Source organism: Oxyura jamaicensis, chromosome 4 (genome assembly GCF_011077185.1).
Source record: "Oxyura jamaicensis isolate SHBP4307 breed ruddy duck chromosome 4, BPBGC_Ojam_1.0, whole genome shotgun sequence".
NCBI lineage: Eukaryota > Metazoa > Chordata > Aves > Anseriformes > Anatidae > Oxyura > Oxyura jamaicensis.
In genome coordinates, this window is record NC_048896.1 from 47,680,439 (window position 1) to 47,705,481 (window position 25,043).

The 25,043-nt window shown below is 40.1% G+C and overlaps 1 protein-coding gene across 1 annotated transcript; it reads left to right on the forward strand.

Moving 5' to 3' along the window:
• Positions 1 to 424: 424 nt before the first annotated feature.
• EIF4E (eukaryotic translation initiation factor 4E) lies at positions 425 to 24,526 on the forward strand. Its single transcript, XM_035326494.1, has 7 exons — positions 425 to 490; positions 9,013 to 9,119; positions 11,321 to 11,416; positions 13,372 to 13,435; positions 15,270 to 15,383; positions 17,862 to 18,001; positions 20,004 to 24,526. The coding sequence occupies exons 1-7, from the start codon at positions 473 to 475 to the stop codon at positions 20,116 to 20,118; spliced, it is 654 nt and encodes a 217-aa protein (XP_035182385.1). The 5' UTR covers positions 425 to 472; the 3' UTR covers positions 20,119 to 24,526.
• Positions 24,527 to 25,043: the final 517 nt, after the last annotated feature.

Here is a 25,043-nt window from a genome sequence, read left to right on the forward strand (position 1 = left end):
GGAGGTCTTTTCCAACCTTAATGACTGATTCAGTGAGCCCCACCATGTCGGTGCGCATCTACCATGCGGAGGAGTGAAAGGCAGAACAAAACGACACGCATCGGGCACATGGAACAAATGAGGCACACGGCACAAATGAGGCAGGTGATCCAAAGCACTGGGCTGGCCTCCGCTGAGCGATTTATAGCACCGGGCGCCTCAGCCTGGGCTCACCAAGCCCTCACTCCCTTCCCCGGCCCCCTGGGCCGCCTCCCGCCTCTCCCCCACGCGGCAGCAGCGGGGGGGGCTCCGCGCCTACAACTCCCATCAGCCACCGCGCCGCGCCCGGCGCCCGGCGGCGCCAGCATTCCCTCCTTCCCCGAACGGCCGCCGGGCCCACGTGACGCCGGCCGGCCAATGGCGTCGGGAGCTTTTTTTTTCCTCCTTCCCCCTTCCCCGCCCCGCAGCGCTGGTGCGGCCGGACCGACCTAAGATGGCGACCGTGGAGCCGGTGAGCGCTGCGCCGCCGCGCGCCTCCCTCTCTCCCTCCCCTCAGCCTCCTCCTCCTCCTCCTCAGCCTCCTCATCCTCCGGCCGCCACCGCCGCCGCTTCTCCCCGGTGGGAGCCGGGGCCGGGGCCGGGGGGTGCGGGCGGCGCCGGGCGGCTCACGCGGCGCGGCGGGGGTGGCCATGTTGCGGCGGCGGCGGGCGGGCGGGCGGCCCCGCATGGCAGCGGGCGGGGGGGGGGGGGGGGGCGGGCTTTCGCGTTGGAGTCCCCCCGCCGTTTGGGGGCCCCCCGGGACGGGGACCCCCGGGGGTGGAGAGAGGGGGGGGTGGGGGCTCCGTCACTGCTGCTCTTACGTAAAAATTTATTACCTTTTGTAAGGGAGGTGGGCTTGTGCTCCAGCGGGTTGATTCTCATGATTTCTCCCCATAACAAATAAAGTACCCCAATCTTTACTTACAAGAACGATTAAAGTTCTCCAGCGTTTGTAAATCGCTTGACAGTTCTCCAAAGGATCGTTAGGAGCCCTCGCCGCAGTGAGGTAAATGGCCAGCAGCACCCTTCCCCTGCTCGCCAGCCGGGGTCAAGCGCTTGGTTTTGCGGCCCAAACGCGATCGTTGGGCTGTGGGCCACGTTGCCAAAGGTGAGGCCTTTGTGTCAGCTGGGTGCTCAGCGATGGTCATGGAGCTCAGCAGGTGCTGTGGTAAATGACTTGGAAGTTTGATGGCCATAAGAAATTGAAGTGACGCTAAAGGCATGGCTTTGACTTTTCTTGGCCAGGGTGCTGGTACAAGCCTGTCTCCACACCATTCTCTGTATTGAGTTTTACACAAGTGTGTGGTCATATGTCAACCTAGACCTGGGGCCTTATTTAGCGCAAAATAATTAATTTTACTAAACCATTTCCCAACAGGTTTTCTTCCCCAGATCCACTTTATCGTGCAGTAGTTGCTGTGCTGCCCCGGTAAAACCAGAGGTTAGGGAAACACTTAGTAACACCGCTACTGAATATTCTGCTTTATTTAAAGTATACTCGACTTAAAGAAACAAATATCAGCCGTACTTGTTTATTTTCAAACTTACTTAAATAATTTCTGTTTATTATTCTTTCAGGTGGCTCACAAGTCTCCTACCTATGCTTCGAGTTAGACCTACATTGTAACTGAGATCGTAGATGCTTGATGTTGCATAAATACTATGTGATTTTCAGTTGAACAGATGAGTTGTGTGTGTGTTTAGGGATTTGATTACCACGTGATCATAGGGAGCGTTCTTACAGACCTTCAAAATCTGCACCTAGGTTTGTAGAGATGTTTTTTTTAGCAAACGTGATAGAAGTTATTGCAAGAAGTATTTTGTGCAACTGCAAGGTAACCTTGTTTTACTAATTAAGTTAAAGGGGAAAATAGGCTAGGGAGTGAAAGAAAAGGGCGGTATCAGCTGTCCCTCTTAGACCTATGTGATGCTTCCCTAGTGTGAAAATGTATCTGTGCCAATGCAGAGCACTCATTAGTGCGTTTCTTCTTAAATACAGGGTCCTGCTAAAATCAGCAATGTTTATAGAACTTGCATGTTCTCAAATGCAACATGCATTTTATGTCTAGTTAAGAGGCTGGAAAAACTATTGAAGCTATTTAGGAATATCAAGACTTGAGGTTACGGTACTGTCAAGAGTTCCATGGAAGTTGCAAAGAACAGGAAGATTATTCTAGGTAAATATAAACCCACTGCACAGGGGTTTATATCCCCACTGCAGGGAAAACTTGAACCTCTGCAAAACTGAAAGGTTAAGGCTGTCAGCTTATCTTGTGCTATCCAGATGGTTGCTCTTTTAAGACTATTCCCGATTAATTTGCCAGAATATGCAGAAGTGTGTCCTATTAGTGTGCTTGTATTTGTAGCCTTTGAAGATTAAATGTGATAAGATAACACTGTGCAGAAGTCCACAAAGTCAACAACAAAACCAATAGTAATGCTTTAGTAAACAGTAGTTTACCAAAGGTGACTCTAAAATGTAGCCATGCAGAGGCTAACTTGCAAGTGGGGATAAATTGCGTGGAAGTAACTCAGATGGGAGCACCGGATCCCTTATCGCTCAAATTGGAAATGGGCATCGCGCTTATTTGCTTTGTTTTGTGACAGTTACCTTTATACCTGGGCAAGTGCAGTTCTTAAGAACTTAATTCCCCATTTCAAGGCTAAGGCATGCAGGTGAAACTCAAGTTAGGTATAACTTGCAAAGTGCTTGTTTATACAACTAATCATCAATAGGTAGGGCTCAAAGCTAAACTGCTCCTTCTTTAAACGAAGTAGTATTACTTCTGAGGGGTTACAGACGTAGTGGCATAGAGCCTGGACATCCTAGGAAATTCAAAATAGCTCCTGAAATACAAGGTATGCTGAAAGGTATTTATTTTGTATTAGTGACAGACAGTTAGGATGTAAATTAAATGCGGGTCAGGTTGAACTTCAGACTTATTCTTATGCAGGTCTTTCTGCTGAAGTGATATCAGTGACCTGCTGCGGCCGAAATCAGTACAGTATTCAAGTTTAGTACGGTGAACACTTGTTCCTGCGTGTTTCTGAAATGCAGGATAAATGTATCTCAGGTGCTGGTGGAGAGCTTCAATAACAAGCTGACTTGCGAACTGTAAATTCCCTTTCTGACTGAATACAAAGCTTCCTATAATACTGTTAAAGAAGGAAGGCGTTAGATGATTTGTAACCGAGATAAACATTTTTCTGAAAGCAACTCAAGAACAATTGTATTTCACAGAGCATATAAAATTTCAAACTTATTTCAAGCTAACGCATAAAAATAGCATACGAGACTGAATTGTGTTGCTTCTGCTGATACTACGTGCAGGTGTGGAGGGCATGGGAAATTTCGATGACAAAATGTGACCCCTTCAGCAGCCTTGTAAAGATCATTGTGAATTTTGAGGGGACAGGGAAATCAGCAGGATGCTGGTAGATAGCCTGCAGCGTGAAAGGGAAATACAGATTTTAAAAGGGAATTCATGACTTTTTCTTCAGTGAAATGAATCTTTTTTTTAAAGCTATTTTTAAACTAGAAACTTAAGTAGCCACTCATTCCTAAAGTCCTAAAACCTAGTCTGTTTTAAATTGTTCATGCTGTAAAGGTATTACAAGTGTGGTCTACAGATTTAAATGTGATGTGTACTGCAGGTGGTTTTTTAATGCCTGCAAATTACACTTTGTCATTTATTATATAGTGGATGTAAGACAGTGAAGATTTACTGTTTTAAAAGTTTTGTTTTACTAGATGTGCAGAACAGTTGTTCAAATGAATAATCTTTAAAATAGCACTCAGTTTCTCGCATCCAGTGCTGTTTGTCCAAGTAGCTTGTGTACATTTCATGCTTTACAGTAATCGGGCATACCAGTGATAGGTCCAGGGCTTTGTTTTTCTTTTTGTGGTCGAAGACTGATCTCCTAAGCATCCATTCACTATAAAATAGTTTTAAATTCATTTCTGAAAATTGATCGTCTTAATTTTTCAGCCAACGTACAATTCCAGTTGGTTGTAAGGGTGCCTCGGTGTGCTCACAGGAATTTGGGGTGCTCTTGTATCTGTTGCAGAAGTGAGGATGAAGGGAGATGAGAAGTTTTACAGATGGCCCTTGTTCCTCGAGTCATCTGAACTCTTCTCTGCAGTTTTTTTTGGAAGCTTTTGTTTTCTTGACTGATTGTCTTATATAATTTAGTGTTAGGTGTTACAAGTCATCTTATTCCACCTGTAGATTTCATGTTCCGGTAGCCAGGGCAGCAGCAGTGTGCAGACTGGCATGAGATGCGGTAGCACAAGGGCAGCCTGCTTATACAGGTAGAAAAAAGACGCTGAAATGTTTTGATCTACCATGTAACCTTTCGACTAATTTCAGTCGTAAGATTGTGTGTTAAATGGTGAAAATTTGATGGGTACTTTTAAGTGTATGTAACCACTGTTTCAGAAGTCAAAAGGGCTGTGATCTTTCGCTTTTAAAAGCCGAGATTATATTTTCTGTAAAACAAAGCGTGTCCTTCGAACTCTGGAGGAAGTGTGTGACTCTTCTACTTGAGTCTCTTGTTCCTGTCCTGTACATGTGTTGCATTTCTGTTCTAATTTGGTGGGATGTCACTGTTTAAAATCATGCTGTAATTGTTGCTCTAACAGTGAATGCCTTTCTAAAAAATCTGTGGCGTTCTAAGTAATAGTGTATGCTGTTAGTCTAGTTGCTCCCTATTAGGCCTTGGTTACGTCATGCCTAGAATTTATTTGTCCTGGTGTCTGGAAAGCTATTTAATAGTGCTTAATTTGCAGTAGGTGGCTGTTGGTACCTTTCTTCCATCTAGTAATACGTGTACCACATAGGATTTTTACCTCTGTATATTCATTCCTAAGAGGTGGGTATCAGTCCTTCAGTTCCTGTGCTTGTAAGAATACACCGTTTATTTTGTTTCCTTACAACGCATACTTGTTTGTGGGTGGGCTTAAATCCCTTTTTTTTTGTCCAGAATGTTTGAGATAAATAGGTCTTGGTTTTTGTACTTTGTGAATTGTTATCCAAAGTGCAGTGTAGTAGCAGTTATCTGAAGTAAGCGCCAGGAGATAACTGACATGCTTTTGCCCTAGACGCCTGCTGACTGGAACATGCATTTCTCTTGTTCTGCTGGAAACCCTAAACAAGGAGGTGGAACCTCTTGGCTGTAACTTATCCTGGTTTAATGCAAGAAAACTTCACAGGCTTCTTCCACAAGCTGAATTCTCTTAACTTTGAGCAGGAAGGCCTAGCTGTGCAAAGTGGCATCCTGCTGGGATGTAAATGTCTCTTCTAACTGGACTTCCTGGCCAACGCCTGTAGGTTGTTAACCAGAATGAGGTCTGGGCAGCACCTGAAAACACTGGGTGAGACCTGGTAGAGCTGGTCGATTCTCTTAAATAGCCAAACCTGATTAAGCAGCTTTTACTGTAAGTAGCCCTTGCTTCCTGTCCCCGTGACACGCACGCCTTCCTTTGATATGTTGGTCATTACGTGCTGCGGAGAAGGAGTGAGTAACACCAATTAAAGCGACAAGTGTCAGAAGGCAAGTAACGTGCAGATACGCACAGTCATTAGATGCTGAGTAGGCAAATGTTTCATAGACTTCTGCAGGCTCATTCCTACATCAAAAAGCATGTGGGTAGTGAATAAATGTCATTCTTAATTACGCGCTGTATTGTGCGTGAGGAGCAGGATTGGCCGTATGAAGCTTTCCAGTTTGGCTGGTAATGCTACCTGTTTTTATTACGTCTGCTTTAAAAACAGCAAACCCAGTGATGGCTTACCTTAATAGTAGACGCAAAGTCAATTTTAGGTTAAAAGATGCATTGGTTATGAGCAAGAGTAAAATACTACAAATGAATTTTAATCTGGAAGTCCAGAAACTGCTGGTAGAGATGGTCTGGCTTTAAGTTAGTAGTATAGCAGCTGCAAGATTTCAAGGTGTGAGCTGTTAAAAATGTATACAGCATAAATTTAAGAGATGCTGTATCCACAGAATCATTGAAAACCTGTGTTAGGTGCTTGCTTGGGACTTGCTGTTGAATTTCAGTGCCTGGGATGAGGTTGGATGCAAGGAAGGGACTTCGCCAGTTAGTGAACTTGCACGCTTTGTGTTTGATTAATGGGAAATACTTTGCTGTACAAATACTTCAGTCAGAATGACGAGATAAATGCGAGAAGAAAAGACATGGGAGCTGGTATGGTTAAATAGCTAAAAATTGTTTTCTGTTTGACAGAAAGGGAAATAAATGGTAGCACGAGTAAGCTGCTTTAAGCTTCTGTCTGGGACCAACCAGAAAGTGGTGTGGCAGAAAGCTCTGCTTGCATCTTCACACCTGTTCCCTGTTCACACCTGTTCGAGTTTGTGGTGCGTGCAGCTGTGCCTATCCTCAGTGGGCAGCCTGGTCCTGAAAAATTCCTCCTCCGGCTGGCTCCGTTCTTGAGGGGAGCTGTGTAATCCTGAGCCATGGCAGCAAGCTGTCATGTGCTGTTTTGGGCAAGAGCCTGAAATGTTCACCTGTGAAGGGTGGCCATCAGTATGCAGGGCAGGCACTGGGGCTTGCCAGGTTCTTGTGTTGTCTGCAGGTGCTGCCTTAATTCTTTCTAATACTGTCTTGTATTAAAAAATGTGAAACTGAGCACATGCAGGGCTAATAATATATAAATGGCAATGGTTTTGTATTGATTCTTTCAGTTTAGATTGTTGTACTTCTGGAGGAGTGACAAGGGAGACGTTAGGATCCACCCTTTGTATTGTGACAGCTATTTGCTGAGCAAATGCGAATGAGATTCTCAACTGAAAACATTTTTTAGAAGATGCCCTGCATCTGTCAGAGTCCTTGGGATGTAAATCTTCAGTGCAATAGCACTTCTAAATCAACTGTAAATGTTAGATGTCACAACTGAAGAGTATTGTGAATGAAAACGAGCATTAACACACAATTTCGTGCTTAGTTTACTTCTAAAATACCAACAAGATTTTTTTTTATTTACACATCTATTTTCTCTAACTCTTCTAAGTCAGAGAGGGGCAGCACTTAAATTGTAGCTATTGGTATGTCTTGACCTCTTCTAGCATAAAGCAAACTGTAACTGAAAGGGAGATACTGAAATTACCTCTTAGGTGTATTTGACAGCCTCTGAGCAGTGACCATCCTGTGTGTGCTGAAGGGAGAAGGTGTATATCTGATTGCATCGAGTTAAAATAGATGGGGCTAACACTAGAAGCTTCATTCAGATAAAATTTGAAGCACTTGCTGACACTATTTTTTTAAATAATTGTTTAGTTTTATGTAGTATTACTCTGAAGGAGATTTGACAGGTTGCTTAACACTGTGCGTCTGTGGGTTTGTCAGTGACGGCTCTCATTAGGGAATCTTGAGAAAGCAATTCTTCTCATAAGAGGCTGGAAACATTACTACCTGCCCCTTGTACTGAGTAAATCAAAGCAGTATCCTAATTGTCACTGCCCGTTAGCCCTTCTCGTTTCAGTCTTTTCACTCTGAGCATGGGGGTGTACAAAGACATTTTCAAATGTGACAGAAATTATGTTTAGCTTTTGAACTGAGATCTTTGCTAGTTAAACTAAGCATGTTTGGGTTTTCTTTCCCAAGCTTAACAGTGTAATTTCTCTGAAGTAAAACGTACTGTGGTGCTTAATTAATGGTACTTGATACATTGACAATGAAGGAAAATCCATGTTAAGCCAGTTCTCTAGATGTGACCTGAAGAGCTTGCCAACTGGTCCCGTGGAGGTTAAGAAGTGTTGGTTGTTATCACTTGAAATCCATCCCACTTTTCAGCAGCTTCGATGATGAGAAACTGGAAATTGCTCCCTTAATTAGATGACTGACTTAATCCGCTAATTTCCTTAATCCACTCGTATGCTGCTTTATTCTTTTAAGACCACAAAGATTAAGTTCAGTTTTAAGTACTACTTCTGTATTGCTGCTCTAAGGAATGTCTAGAGTCTTTGGACCTGCTGTAGTTAATACTGGTTTATATTTACATATACCCCGGTGCTTTTTTGTGCAGCTCTACAGGCTTTTTTTTCTCCTGGTAGCAGTAGGAAATGAGCTTTATTCCTTGTTTCTTGTCGGCAGTATTCTAGTGCAGACTGCAGGTTAGGGAGAGATGACTAACTGGGGGAGCACTGGCCTCACAAAAATGCTTTGTTTCCTGCTCCGAAGGAATGGCATTAGAATTTCAAACCTGACACGGTGGCTTCTCGAGTGACAAGCTTGAGGGGTTTCACATGCAAAGGGAATATATTGTTTCACTTCTCTGTGTCAAAGTATATTTGACATCTCTAGTGCTCTCTGGAGATTTGAGAAAATAATACATGGAATCAGCCTAATCTGTGGTAAACCATATGTATAATTAAATTTCACTTTGACGTTTGAGAGCTGATAATTTAAACATGTATGTTTGGTGCCTGAAGCTTGGTTAGCAGTGATAATGAAATAAAGAGAGCTACCTACCATTTTGTATGATACCTGATTTCAAACCTGGAAGTTCTGGTCATGTCTCAGTCTTGTAATAACACTCTTTTTTTTTCTAAATAAGCAAGGACTGTATGTCTGAACCAAAAACTCACATTTTCATTCTGAAACATGATTGTTCTGGGAATGAATTTGGAGGCGCATATTGTATATAACGTACCATAATGTGTATTCCTGAAATAACTCATCTTAATTTGAGACAGCGCTAAGTGTGTTAAGTAAACAGAGATGGAAACGAATGGTGTAGGAAGCAAGTCAACGGAGAGCAGAGTGTGAATTCGTGCAGCTAGTATTTTTGGGCCCGTTCAAATGGCAAAGAATAAATGGATGCAAATTCTGCTGCTGTGGTGTGGTTTGTCCCCCCCAGTCCGAGATGAATTAGAGGGAATTTTTAGCTTCAGCAGTCTTAAAGTTACTTGAAAGAACTGAGGTATCTCAATAAAAATTGAGAAAGGACTTATTAATCTCCTTTCTTCAAACAGGAAACCACTCCCAACCCTCAGCCTTCAGAAGAGGAAAAAACCGAGCCAGCACCTACTCAGGAGGTTGCCAGCCCTGAACAGTATATTAAGCATCCACTACAAAACAGGTAAATAGTAAAGAAGCATGACGGAAAACTTGCTGAAGATGGAAGAATGCCTGCGGCTTTCCAAATGTCTTGTTTACCTTACTTGTTTTCTAGCAGCGTTTTGAGTGTGTTTTGAAGATATTTGCAATGAATGAGGGTGTAGAGAAAATAATGTGATCCTGTTTGAATTTAGAGCCTTTTCAGAGTGTTATTATGGAAGTTGAAATCTTTTCTAAGTTTTCATACTGCAGCAAGGAACTTCTGCAGACAGGTAATGAGAAAGTACAGGCTTCCTATTTAGGCGGAGGCAAGCAGAGATTTTGTTGCTTTTGTTGTCTGATACGTCTTAAGAAGCTGATGCCTGAGATGAAGTTATTGCTGAGCAGAACTGAAGGTCCTTCTGTTCTGCCTCTTACTTCTGGCAATTAAGGTGCAGTTGTGAAGGCTTCTTTTATTTCTTCTTGGGCTTACTACTTCATATCTTATGACTTCTCTCTGATTTAGAACAGGAAGTTGTAGAAACTGAGTCAGCCTAAGAGCTTTTTATTAGACTTGGATCATCTGAGTGGCTGGTGTCCGCAGTTAGTGTCATTACCTGTAGAAAGCACAGCAGAAGAAACCCTGCGAAGTAGTAATGCATGCGTTTGTGTCAAAGTCTCATTAAGGGAAAGCTGCAAGGTACTTGAATTCTTTGTTTAATGAGGAAAACATGGAGCGGCAGTTGAAAGTAAAGATGCTGAAAAATCTAAGCCTTCCTCACTAAATTCTGTGTTCAGCATGCAGTAGGTGCTTCTTAAATTAGTTAGCTGCTACTGCTTTATGACTTTGCTGTAGAGACAATGAGGACTTCTCAAGTACAAAGCTTCTTGATAAACCTGCACTTGGACTAACTTCCTGCAGGAAAGCAATCTTAAGCTTAACAGGGTGAATTCCTTTAAATGTGTGCAGAAGCAACTCCAGCAGAATATGTACGCTTCAAGCAGAGCAGCTGGGAGGTAGTTTTCCCCAAACTGCAGTAAGCTGCAGAGCTGAGGAGCTGCTGTGAAGACCTCGGTACTTACTGTTGATGAGTACTGCCCCAAACTGAGCATGCTGCCAAGTGGCCCCCTTACTCTTTTATTTTCTGTAAGTGTTGACCGAACATGGAGAATCATGCTTCACTATACTGCTGTGCTGCGTGCGTTTTGTTTTTCATTTCCTTTTCCTTCATTTTCTCTCCTGTCTACTTCTATCCTTCCTATTTTTCATGTAAATGTTTTGCTTAAATTGTTGCTGACGGACTCTAAGTGGTCGCTGGGCTATTACTAGAAAATGGTAAACTTCCAAAACAAGGTTTGAAGTGTCAGGAAAGGCCACAAAACAACAGATTGACAACAGGTGTCTTCAGGAGTACTCTGGGAAGATACATCTGCTCTAATGATAACTTGAGTGAGCTCAAGACGAGTGAAATGATCAAAATGAAAAATAAACCTGTTTTATTAAATGCCTTTTAAGGTACCCTGTTCCAGCATTTTAGACAATGCTCTTTAGATTCTTAAAGAACATCTTTGAGTGTAAGGGTTCAGTTTATGCTATGTGTTGTACTCAGTGGAGGTGATGTTGAAGAAAATGGGGTGGAAATCTTAATTTAATCTTCATGTCTATAAATCTAAACTCTTGAAACAAAGCTAAAGTTGGTGATTTTGTACAGATGGTTGCCGTTAGCAACAAGCTTAAAGCAGCTTCCCTCTTTATGTTCTTCTGGTATATGAGTGCTTGGGAAACTTTCATGTCATATTTAAAACTATGGAATTATTAAAATTATGTTTTGTAACTTCCCTAAATAAATTATGGGAAAGGGAGCTGTGTTCCTAGTTCGACTAGTTGATGGTGGTTTAGGTCATAATTGGTTATTTGTGGTAGGAGACTGTAGTTAACCAGTGGCAATGAGGAGAAACATCTGTGGCTTAGAAGTTGAGTCATAGAAATGATCCAAAGGTATTTGAAGTACGTACCTGAATGGGAATGATCAATTCTCCCACGATTCTTGTAACTTGAACAAAAGTATTGTTGACTTGCAGACTTAGATTTGAGAGCTGAGGTTTTTCATGTAGCATATTGATGAAAATTGGCTTCCACACTAATCTCTTGATATTTGGATATTATAATACACAATACTGAACTTTATTTGTTATGTACTTAAATTTCTAGATGCTATTTTTCTATATTCTTTTCCCCTCTAGGTGGGCACTCTGGTTTTTTAAAAATGACAAGAGCAAAACTTGGCAAGCAAATCTTCGTCTGATCTCAAAGTTTGATACTGTTGAAGACTTCTGGGCGTAAGTAAAGGTTTTTCAATCTGCACACTGCTGGCATATATTAGCAAAGTTTTATACCAAAGTCAAAACATACAAAGAAAGTACTCCATTAATTGCAATTCCTCAGATACAGTCTGAAATTTGTTTACAAAGTTGAAGGTGGGGTCTTTGAATTAAGTGCAGTTGGAGAAGTTCTTTGTATTTCAAATGCACTTTGCAACACCGATAACACTGCTTACACATGGTATACGTGATGTAAATAATACACACTTGATTTTCTATGTACTAACATAAATTTGTAAACTCTCATTAAATTCTCAAAGCTGGCTCACTTCAGATATGCAAGAATGTCTGAATCTGGAGCATAGTGCTTGGAAGACTGAAAATTAATGGCATCCTTAAAGAACTTTTTATTAGAGGTTAAAGAAGAAGCTACTTTCATTCTGAATCGCAAGTCTGCAAAAACAATTAGATAGGCTCAAAGAGCAAGAACAAAGCCTGTGAAGGGAGCACTGTGCTTTCCAAACTCTTGCTTCAGTTAAATTCAGGTGGCTGACTTGAAAGGTGTTGCCTTCTGAAATGATGGAATATGGGGAAAAAAATCTTCTGTGTAAGTGGCATGAGACTGAGAGTAGAAAAATGTGCTACATACTTTATCTTTGCTAGGTGCTGTGTGCTACCTTGAGTGTCAGGGTTCCTAAGGCTTTTGTTGCGTATGTTCTTTCAGATGCCATCAGTAAGGGAGAGAGGGTGTCTCAAAGTGTGGAATAATTAAACTCATCAGTGAAATTAGCACCATCAGGGAAGTAACAGATGAAGTTGCTGAACAAGTATTTATCCGTGTAGTCAGAGGGAGAGCAGTGGGATTCTGTTCTTGAAACCAGCTTATGCATTCCTGCTATGGGGGAGACTGATGGTTGTGTAAATAGTAATTTGCAGCGTATGTGCGGAGAGGTCAGAGGTTCATCAGTGAAGTTGGTTATGGGTACATTTTTGAGGTCATAATCAAGACTGATCTGGAAAATTAAGGTTTTAGATAGCTCTGTTCTAGGTATAAAGTCACCAGTAAAAGAATTTATGCCTCCCTAGTGGTCAGACTGGGAAGTAGGTGTGTGTTTTGGGGAGAAATTAAGGTTAATGTGAATTTAGGAGGAAAGCTGGTAAATCCCTAACTCGCTCTTTAAATTCCTGTGCCCGATTCCTAGTTGTTGGGATATCACAGTAATTAGTTTCCTTTTTAGTGCTGGACCATGACAATGCCAGTTGGTCTTGGACTGCAGTTTACTGTGATGTGCACGGGCCTTTTTCTGAAGTCATACCTTAACAATACAGGAAACAAAAGCATGCCACTCCTTGATAGAAGAAGAGACTGTATGGCCTTTTGGCTTTTTTGCTCTGAATTGTATAGCTGTGGATTTAATTTTGAGTATCCTTTGGTTTGTTCATTCAGTCACTGTTCTTGCCTTTCGAGTTATTTCAATTTGAACTCTCAGACCTAAAGTCTTCAAACATAGAGTACTGTAGTAAATAAGATCAAGTTGAATGTTCATCTTAAAATAGCTCTGCAGAGAGAGTAACCTTAGAAGTGTACGTTGTTATCCTTATTTCATGTATGGATATAGAATACGCATGCACACAGAACTTCCTTTATTGCCATGAAAGTTCAGTGAGTTAAGTTTCTAATAATTGTCAGGAGGAAGTTTAGAAGAAGGAATGGTACTTCTGGAAAATACTATGGTATAAGAACCCAGCAAGTGTTGATAAACCAGGTTCCATTCTGCTTCTGTAAGCCCAGAACATTGTAGAGCTAATGCTTTTGTACTGCTGAAAAATACTCAGGTAATAGAGTTGCTTCTGAAATATCTATAATGATGTTTAATTCTTGTATTTTATTGTCATATGTCTTAATTTCTTTTTAAATTTTTGTATTTTAAAGTAATGCTTAGTTTTTAATCCTGCTTTTTTCCCTCCAATAGTTTATACAACCATATCCAGCTCTCTAGTAATTTAATGCCTGGTTGTGACTACTCGCTCTTTAAGGTATGCTTGCTAACCATTTTTTTCTTCAGTTGTGGATGTTGCTTGATAGTTTCCCAACTAAGCAAGATAATGTTCAAATGTCTTGCTTCAGACATGTAGGAACATAATTGGAGATGTCCTGGAAGTGTTAATTTTTAGGAAGTCTCAAACACGCCCTCTGAAAATCAGATGGTTAGTCAGTGGTTCTGAAAATGCAAGTAATTCTTTTAACATCTAACGTGAAGACTTTTTTTAATCTGCAGCTATGTTTGTCGTCACTCTAGGTTTGTTTGTGTGAATAATTAAGTCTCAATTTATATGATGTGAAAGGATTTTCCAGCTCTGTCAGTTAATGCCATGTGAAATGAGTTAAGATGTGTGAGCTCTATGCAAGACTGCAATGTTCTATGGTATTCTGCATGAACTCTACTAGCCAGGTGCACAACATTCCCATAATTAATTTTCGCATCACCAGTTAAGTGCCATATTCCTTATGCATGAAATAGAAAATTGTATAGGAGGCTGGCAGTTAAAGCATCCTGTCAGTGTTCAAGCTAGCAATAGGAAATGCTGAGGAAAAACTACATGTGAAATCCTGCCTCTTGTCTGGAGTGGGCATCTTACCTGGAGCTCTAAATTAAATCCTAATCTCTACCAAGTGCTTCTAACATACAGCTTTCTTTCTGGATTGCAATACGTAAATGATCCTGTAAGTACCGATGCCTCGTTCCTACTTTCCTTACGAGACACAGCCACTGGCTGGGCCTACTCAATAGGCTATATGCAATTTGTAAATCCCAGCAGCTTGAGGCAGTGAAGAGGTGGTGATGCTTGGGTTTGGGAGGTAACAGTGTTTTTGGTGACTGAGAAACAGTACTGGTAAGTGTTAATCTGTGGGCCCTTCAGATGGATCGTGCTTATGTTTTTGTCTGAATCCTAAGCTTGTCTTTATATGCATCTATTCTGTTTGCATATTATCAGCAAAAACTTAATTATTCACAAGTCTGTGGAACGGGTATAGAATTGGCAGCTGTTGTGGGCTTCTGAGTGATCTGCTGCTGTTGTCCTTCAGTCGTGACCTCATAAGAGTTCCTCTTAAAGGTGATGAAGTTTGAGCTCTGCAGCTGCCAGTGAGGGTGTTAAATTTGAGAAAGTGAACTGGCACCACTCCATCCTGTATGTTGAACACTTAACTGATGTGCAGCTGAAGTTCTGTAGTGCAGCTCTCAAAAGCCACTTCTTATCTGAATTTGTCTAGACGTTTACCTTCTTTTTTTAATGACTAACTTCCCTGAAGAGCAGCGTAGCTGCTGGTGTGGGAGTGGCAACCAGCTTCTTTGCTGGATCAGTGCATCCAGAGTCATTAAATTCAATGCAGGACCATTGATAAAGCATGACCAAGACTGCAACTTGCTTCTAAATGGTCTGCTGATTTTTGTGGTCCTAGCAATTAAAACCCTCTTATTCCCAGCCTGTGTGTGCAGGAAGTCATTGAGACAGCCTGCCAGGTTATCTTTCAACAAAGTAATCATCACATAAGTGAAGCACTTGGCCAATGTTGCACTGAGTCCAAGATTTAAAATAAGGACTCCAGAATGTAGCTGCTAATTTTATCTGGTTTCAGAGAGGACAAAGTGAGTGTTTGACTTTGCCTGTTCCTGCAGTTTTTTTTAATACAATACTGTGTGGCCAAAACTGCTGCATGAGCTGTGAGTCTTCTGTAGAAACAAACAACAAATCACTATGGAAAGTGTATTTTTTAAGCTGGTGCAGTTTCAGTTATCGCTGGTCTTTTGGTTATTCCTGATGAAAAATACAAACCAAATCTGATCTAACTTCTGACTGTTACTTGCAGGATGGGATTGAACCCATGTGGGAAGATGAAAAAAACAAGCGAGGAGGCCGATGGCTAATTACACTAACCAAGCAGCAGAGACGAAGTGACCTTGATCGCTTCTGGCTAGAGACAGTAAGCATTATGGCCTTAAAAGTCCCAGCTGAGGAAACTTTTATTTATAGTTAACGCTTTAACTGCTCTGTTATTGCTGTATGCCACTATGAACTTTGAATTTCCTGCCTGCAGAGCATCCACATGCAGGCTGTATTTTATTGACAGGCTGTACTTGAAGCATGATTTTTCCAATTGATGCTCAATGTAGTTGTATGTTATTGAATACTTTCTTACAAAGGGCAGTGATAAGGATGATTGTACTAACTTTTTCCTGCAGAGTATACTAGACATATTTGCAGAGCTATCAGTAATACTTTGTCTTGAACGTGACTCCCAAATTTATTTTAACTGCTCAAGGATAATGGTTTGTTTTACAAATACTCTTACAAGCAGATGGTTTCCAGGTTTTGGATTTGCTGAAACAAGTTTCAGATCTGTTTTTTCTTCTTTCTGTACTTGTCCTAACACTAGGGTAAGAAGGAATAGCAAAATCTTCCTATATACTGTAGAAGTACTTCTTTCCCATTGCTACTATCTGTTTTGGGGTAGATTTTTTTTTTGAAAATTAAATATGTTTCTAGAGATGATATGGCTTGCAGTAGATGTATTGTGGAAAAGAATACAACTGTACTATCTAGGAAACAGCTAAGAGTAGTCTAAAAGATGCTAATAAGGTCTGAGTTCTAGGGGCATCTCTTACAGGCAGTGTAATGCAAAGCAATTTCATAAAAATAGCTTTTTTTTACTCTTCTTCCCTGCTTGTTTGTTTGAGAGGAAAGCATTCTACCTCTTGAAAGGAAAGAACGGCCTTCAGGATCAAAGCAAACATGTCCAAATACAGGAGCATTTAGGACATTTCTAGTCGCTGTAATTGTGATTAGAGGAAAGGATGATGGACATCATACTACTGGGCACTATGATTCTACATGAGTAGACAAGACTCAGGCTGTATGCATTTGGGCTTTCCACCTGAATATTTGTATGGGCCCTTCTGACTTCAAAGCCACTTCACGTGGATTGGAAACATACAGTCTATATAGACTTAGGCTTTGCTCTTTGTGTATTAACAAGTAATGGCACAGCCCAAATAGCCAGGTCATGGATAAATGCTCTACAACAATCCTGTCACTTCTAATTCCAGTAACTATTTGTAACTATCTCCAATAAAAATCAAAGCCTCTTCCTTTATCGCTTCCCTCTGGAACAATTTTTTATTAAAATCTAAGGATCTTTACCATTATGCGTAAACTAAACACTTGAAGACTTCCTCTTGTATAGCGTTCATGAAAAATGTCCTTGACTGTAGTGCTTATTCAGTGTGGTGGTCATCTTTGCGTATATATCTGCCAAGGCTGTTGATCAGTATTTTTGAATGTTTGAGTGGTTTAGCCTTAAACGTTTATGGCTTTCATTACTCAGTGAATATGTGCATGCTGCAGTTGGGTGTAACATTTAAAGTGTGTGTAGTTAAACGTAACTTTCTGTTGCCTTGATGAAGTCAGCCCTTGCAGTTCTCAGGTGCTGAAAGACCTGCTTTGTTCAATATGTTGCAAGAGTGTTAAATTTCCAAATGTCATAAGCAATTCTAGAAAATTAATGTAATGGCAGTATACTTAACATGTAATGTGCGAGTGAAGCAAACAAGTATTTGTTTGGCGATGAGTGCTTCAGTGTGCAGAAGGATAACTACAAGAAGTTCAGCTTTGAATATCTAAAAACTGCTTGTTGTATGATTTGAAAGGTGAAAATTTTAAGCATCACTTTCACAGTTTCATAGTGACATAACTTAATCTGAGGTTCCTGAGGTGTTACCGCCTTTGTCGTTTCCGAACTTTGCCATTAGAAATCTGTGGGGATATTCTTGTGTAATTCATATGCTTGTATTGTTGCATGTGCACTACACTGCTCACAATGACTGATACCCACTTCAGAGTCTGTGGGAGCGCTGAAGCTTCTTCAGTGTGTTGATAGGAAGTAATGCTTCATTAAATTGTAACTTAGATGAAAAGTGGTGTCTGACTTACCTTTGAATTGATACATTTCAGAATTGAAGTTGGATCTTGTATAGCTGCCACATTGCCCAAATAGTTTTACACAGGTTCTTCCCAGGTAATGAATGTAAACTACTAAAACTTCAGATTTGTCTACCTGTGTGTCAAGTGTACTTTAGAAAGAAGAATGTATTCCTTTAATTCTTAATGTTTTTGGATTGGGAGAGTGGGAGACATAAATGATCATCTGTCAGAACTTGCAGCTCTCAGGACAGGGGAGAAACTTGTGGACGATACCCTACTACAACCGAGTTAACAATCGCTTGTAATGCTTGAAATTTTCATACGATACTCTGATAATTAGAAGCTTTATTGTTTCATGGCACGTGGCTATGAGCAGTAAAACATAATATTCCTCCAAGTCCTTCTTGTACACAGTGTTTTGTCTGTGAAGTGGGATTCTGACTTTGAACTGCTACTTTAATGGTTAATCTTTATTTTGTAGCTGCTGTGCCTTATTGGGGAGTCATTTGATGACTACAGCGATGATGTATGCGGTGCTGTTGTTAATGTTAGAACTAAGGGTGATAAAATAGCAATATGGACAACTGAATGTGAAAACAGGGATGCTGTTACGCATATAGGGTAAGTAATGCCACTTGCGTCTCGAATGTGAAGTAACAATGCATTTAAAGCTAGTTATCTTGGTTAAATGTGTGCTTTTGGCAAATGTAATCCGAGCAGAGCTGTGTTCCAAATTCAAGTAGCTCAGTACAAAATTTCTTGCTTTCTGCAGTTTTTATGGGCATACATAGGAACTTTGCACTACTGTACTCTGTTTGCTGTAGCTTAGAAATAATCAAGCATTGAACACAAATCTTAGCAGAAGATTTTCGTTTCAGAATGAGGCGTTGTTAGTAGTGCCTGTAAATAGTGTAGATTCTGTTGAAGCATGCAGTGGCTGACAACTAAGTATAGAGCATTGGTAAGCTTATTATTGGGAAAGCGATGCTTGGAAATAGGAGATGAAGGTCGCTGTTAAGTCTTAAACTTACCAGGATGTCCTTTCATTTGAAGGAAGTAGTGATGTGCTACAAAACTCTACAGATGTTTTCCTGTCTCTTTTGTCTTTTTAAATATAAAGTGAATAAAATAATGCTGGGTTTCATAGGTTATTTGGCATGTGTAATAGTATGCTCTAATCTTTGTTGGTAAAAGACCATACCCATCTCAGATTATCATGTATCTCTACTATGGAAAATACATGCTGTTGTATTCTTCTATTCAGCAAGTACTGCTAAAGCCAATGGATTCCTTGTCCTGTGATATTAATGCTTCAAAGTTAGCTAGTGTTAAATTTGTCATTGAAGACCTCTTGAATCTTTTCAGTGGCTTGTATGGGTTCTTTCCAGTTCAGCAAGTCAGTCTTAGGCCAAACTTTAACTGTCAGGCATAGCAGCTTGCTAACATTTCTCATGTATTGGATGGCTCTCTTGACACATCCCTCCTTGGGCACCTCTGAATCTGGTGAGGTCAGTCTTGCAGTGACAACGGCAGTGCAATCTTGTTCTGATGTGAAAGGTGATTGACAATATTAACAATAGACAAACTACGGTGGTACACATCTTCTGCTGGTAGAAAATATCTGCTAGGTTTGATGTAAGGTTATCAGAGTGCACTTAGAATGGCATTAATGATTAACAAAACTGCTAAGACACCTCTGTTAGAGAACTAATTGCAAAAGTTGAGACTTTGCAGACTGACGCAGACTTGACACTCCACAGTCCACTACCTGCTGTCACATTGCCAAAGATGCTACATCAAGCTTTCATTTAACAGTTAAAATTGGAGTAGGTTATGGTCCTGTAAACTGCCCCACTATGATCAGTGTAAGTTAAAATAATTAACTGTGTATGATTTTGTTAGAGCAAGCCTGTTCAGCTGCAGGCTGGTTTAGTCAGAGCTTGCAATCTAGAGCCATTAGTGGCTTGCATCTCTTTTCTAAGCAACAGCGTGTAAGGGGCTACTACTGCCTCTGTCTCTGAAGTCAAAAGATCCAAGCTGAGCTTTTTCCTAGAGCTCTAATTGGGTAGCTGCCCATGACAGTGCTGTAATGAACTGGGCGCGGCGCGGCCGAGGCCTGCTTTCTCCAGGTAGTTAAAGAAAAGACAGCAAGTCTGTTCAAGTGATGTGTATAGTGGTAAAAAACTGTGTTCAAGGGAATTGCTTTTTAATTTGGTTCAGGTTACTTTATCAGCTCAGTTACTTGATCACCTCTGGAACTGTGGGCATTGACTTTTTCATAGCTCTTTTGCTTGTGTGGGGGGGATTATGGCTTGATTATACTAATAATATTCACATAAATGCAGTAGAATCCCTGTGCTTGGTATTTATGTGTTGTATTTCTTATGACAAGAACTTGTCCTAACTTATATGGTAAGTTATTGTTGATACGGAACTGTGAGCTGATTTTCTTGATGCAACAAGCTAGAAAAATTCTGTTTAAAGTCTTTATACATGAGAAAATGATTCTAAATAGGCAACTATTTTCTCGTGGAAGTGTCAGTGGATCTTAAAAGCAGGTGTCCTGTTACTAATTCCATTCTAAGAATTGTGTTTAAACTGTTGTTCTGTTTCCGTTCTCCAGGAGAGTATACAAGGAAAGATTAGGACTTCCTCCAAAGATAGTGATTGGTTACCAGTCCCATGCAGACACAGCTACTAAGAGCGGCTCCACCACTAAAAATAGGTTTGTTGTTTAAGAAGACACCTTCTGAGTATTCTTTCATAGGAGACTGCGTCAAGCAATCGAGATTTGGGAGCTGAACCAAAGCCTCTTCAAAAGCAGAGTGGACTACATTTAAATTTGATTTCCATCTAAATGTTGCTAAGATTTGTGAGAAGTCTCATTCGCCTTTGTCTTGTACTTCTGTGTTCAATTTTTTTCTATTTTGGCTGAAGTAACCATTACCAATCAGAATTTTAGTACACTTCACCCCCCTGAGTCATAAATGTTTTCCTGGCCCACTCTGTGATAGCTTGGTAGAAACATTACTATTACAAAAAACATTTGTTTATCCACAGTATTCAGAAAAGTTGCATTTCTGTACCTGCAGGAAATTACTCTGTTTTACATTTGCATTGTATGCAGTAACATTTTGCTGGTTTGGAAAAGAGTATGGTGCATACAGTTTTCTAGCAATTTTTTTATACAGCATCACTTTTGCTGTAACCTATGCTGATGGCTGCTAGATTAATTTATTTGTTTTCCCTATTTGATAACATTAGTGATATTTTGATTTCAGTTGTTTTTGCTCATGTAACATTGGTGAAGAATCTGGGAATATGACAAAGGTGGAATAAACATTAATTTTGTTCATTCTTTGGTAATTTTTGTTTTTTTGTAACATCAAAGCTTTGATACAAACTTATGCATTTCAGTCAAATCAGTGATCTGTTTGTGTGATTTCCTAAACATAATTGTGGATTTTTTTTAATGTAACACCATAATTTACATTCCTTACTAGAAATAGTATGTCTGTTTTTGTATCTTATGCTGTATTTTAACACTTTGTATTACTTAGGTTATTTTGCTTTGGTTAAAATGGCTCAAGTAGAAAAGCGGTCCCATTCATATTAAGACAGTGTACAAAACTGTAAATAAAATGTGTACAGTGAATTGTCTTTTAGACAACTAGATTTGTCCTTTTTTTTCCTCCATCTGTACAGCAAGTATTTGTACTTCTTGTGACAAGGCGGTCTCTGCTGTGGCTTCTATTGTAGTGTCTTCCAAGAAAGATAAGTCTGGAGCTATAGTTTATTGAAACTTAATAAATCTTAGATAGCACCCTAAACGAAAGTGAAATGATATTGATGTGGCTACTGTTTTTTCTTAGTGGTTGGTCTAATTGATCATGGCTTGCGCTGTTTCTCTTTTGACTTTGGTGCGTACCAAGAAATTTGAAGGTACTTGGCAGTTTGTTTGCAGGTGGTAACTACACTAAAAGCACTGAAGTGAATGACTCTAAGTATATGAAGTACAAGTAAAGCGCACAAGATAGAGACGTGGCTGCAAAGCAGAAGTATGAGGAACTAGGTGGTTTGCTATTACGCATGTCTTGCTATGAAACAAAACTTGTTGGTCTGAAAGTTCCCATGGGAGATGTAGGCTAGTTTGACATGCAGCATTAGGGGAAAAATTTGGAGGAGGCCATTGTGTTAACTTCTTGTTCTGAGTACAGTGTAAGAAGCTTTTTCTTTATAAAAGTAGAGTATACAGCAAATTAATGCTGTTGCTAATATCCTAATTTTTAGTCCTTTAGGATCTTGCCAGGGCTATATAGCTCTCTAGTTAAACTTAGAAGCAGGTGCATATGAGTTTTTTGGTCTTTAAGTGATAACTCAAAGCAAGTTTAGTCACTGAGGTAATGAAGCTTTAGTTTAATCAGGCTTTTAAATCTGCCTCTGATTAAAGCACTGAAGTGTTTCTACTTGCATAGATAGACTTAAACACTTTCTTGCACGTTTTTTAAGAAATATGTTAAGTAGAGCATTAGGTGATACCAAAAAGGCATTACGTTAGCTTCTGAATATCTTATATCTATTTTGAAGAAACACTTAGAGTAGCTATCTATATCTAATGGTACTATGCCTTCAGTATTGGTCGCTAACCAGGCTGGGTGTTGGAGGTACAGAGCTGTTAGGCTGTTTGTAAGCTGGTTTCTGTGGGTTCTGGTGTAACTGGTTGCCTGCCCTGAGTCTGCAGGAGTGCTAAGCAAGGTGGGTTTGTTTAATAGGACCATTCATAGGCTGTGGTAGGCCCTACCTGTCTTCCAACTTACTGTTCCAGTTAGTCATCTCTTCAATTAAAGTAAGCTCAAAGTTTCTGTAAACTACTTCTGTTCTGTATCAACCTCAAGCTAAGTAATGCTTAAATAGCTTTGACACTTCCTAATAAGCTAGTATGCATCGTAAATCAGTGACGTTCGTACGCTTGGAGAAGTTAAGATGAACTGGTTTCCTGAGTGGTAACATTAGATTGTCTAGCTATACGTAAGTTGTTGTCTAGCTCTATGTAATTTGGGAGCACTGTAGCCAGGCTTGCTAAAAAGAGCATAATTCAAAAACGTAGGTAGTGCTTTCCTTCTGTAAAGAACTTTGAGTTTAAACCAAGTGCTCTTGTGAAAAGGATAGAGTATTGTTTTTGTTGAATTTCACTACAAGGCTGAATAGAATATTGTTCAGGGTAGCTGTGTTTTGTTCATCTAGGAAGGTGGTTGATGGTATTTTCAGTGTGGCCTCAGGTTTCTGAGCCTGTGCCTATTTAAGCAGCCAGCTGACTTGCACCATAATTTGAAAACTTGCAGTAGGTTGATTTGAGGTTGCTCAGATAGTAACTGCTGTGTTTCTAGGAGACTTGAGTGAAAATTAAATTACATACTTGCTTTATCAAATATCTAACCGATGCCTGTGACTTCTTGCCAGAAAAAACAAGTGACCATGAACCTTGTTCTCTCAAACTTGCAAATAGCTTTGTGCTGCATAATGTTCTTCTGAAAATAATGGTGGCATTTGTATTCTATAGGATACTGTGGGAGAAAGCTAAGAGCTGTCCAATTTGTGTATTAATAAAATAGCCACAGGCTTACAAAACAAAAAGGTAGTAAACATTTAAGTTTGTTTACATACCTAGTTTTGTACAAAATAGTTAATGTCATTAAACTTTCAGGTAAATGGATAGCCGTTGTCAACTTCTTGCAGTAAGCCTGAGGAGACTGAAGAATAAATGTCTGAAGCATCAATTCTGAAGTGTTTTTATATGGTATAAAACCAGTAAAACAAGGAAAGAAAAAACTGTTGCTGTATTCAACGAGGTGCAAGAAAGTGCCAAATATAGCCTGGGAATAAGGGGTGAAAGATGAGGAATGTGTGAACTAACAGCGTCTGGGTGTCCTGTAAGTGTTGGAACATGCAGTGCTTTTCATTGTCCCTTGTCCAGCTGCGCTGTCACTGTCTTGTGTTTCAGGCTGTCTGTAGCTTAGAAAACTTAATTTTTAATGAGCTGCCCAAATTCTGAGAGTTTGAATTAGTAGTTTTTAGCAAACCTTAGACTGAACACAAAACTTCCATCCAGCCTAATGTTACCTTTTCCTACAGAAAGGCTTAGAAAAATACTCTGGACTCCATGGGACCCTTACTAAAAGCAAAACACATTGTTTCAACCTAGTAAAGTGACATGCATTTTCTCTTGTACATGTAAGTCTGGGCCTGATGGATTTAAAACTAGATTTTTTTGAAGAACGTTCTGCACTGTGGAGTACTAAACAACATAGTTGAGCTTATAAGTTAAATCCATAGGGCTTTCAGACTGCCTACCCCTGAAGTTTTAGATGACTTCCCATTGCCCTCCTAAGAACAGTCAGTGGTTTCTATGATTTTGAGTGACTAGCATTTAATTGGGTCATCGAGTAAAGTTCTTACGTAGAACATGTGCCTTTTCACATTGAGCAAAATGTTGTCTTGTTTGGGAACTTTGTGTGTCAAGAGTTTGTTTAGGTGACTTGATGATTTCTGCTCATGCTTGTATACTTTCTTCCTCACCATCTTTCAGCTGCCAGTTCAGAAACAAGTGAAAATGACATCAGAAGTAAAGAATGGGTTTATACCTGGCTATTTCATTTTGAATCTGTCCCAGCTAGACCTGGTGAGCAGGAGTGCAGAACGTATTAGCAAGCACTGTGGAACCAAAGCTGTCTTAGCTATCAAATGCACCTGCTGAACCTCTCCATTGCCATTTCAAAGCTCCAGAAACTGTTGAATTTTGAACATAATGCATTTTGATCTCTCCGGCGTAGCTGCTTGCTTGAACAGAATTACTGCCCTTCAGCCCTGAAAGTTTTGTTTTCTACCAGAACTTGTTTGCTGGAATCTAGTTCTGCAGCAAAGCCTTTAATAAGCACTTAAATCCCTTCCCATATAACAAAACCCATGGTCGTTCCTGTTCTTGCCGGGTGGCTGCCTGGCACTTCCCCAGAAGACCATGGGATTCCCTAGCCTTCCTATTCTTGAAGTGAAGCAGATTCTGATGTCCAGAGCTAAATGTGAATTGTGGCTGAGCACATGATTGTTTTGCTTCCCAGCACTAACTTGTTTTGTGTGATGCCTAAATGTGTTTAAAAAAAAAAAACCTTTCTGGCTGAAGTCAATCTGTTAGTGTCAGTTGCCTGCTAACCAAACGTAACTCAGTCTTATTCCCTGCTAGTACTGAGCCAGTGATGAGTTTAACCATGCATTTGTGGGGTTTGTGATCACCTGTGCTCCTGTGCTTTTCCCATCTCATTTTTTTCTAAATCCTGGTCCTTTTCAACTTTATTAAAATGTTTTTAATAAAGGTAAAAACTACACTGAGTCTAGTCGCTGCTTTTTTGGTCACTCTGATACTATACTATGCGGAATTCCACCTGTTGCTAAACCCAGATAAAGACTGTGTGATTTCTTTGGCATAATCTGCTTAGGGGATTTTCCTTTTTTTTTTTTTTTTTTTTTTTACCTCTAGCCATGTAAGTATGATAGCGAAAATGATACTTGAAAGTGTGTGTGAATATATCATAAAAGCAAAAATGACTCATCTATTTTTTCAAAGTAGAAAATGACTGTTTTTGTTATTTCTAAAGGATTTCTTTGGATG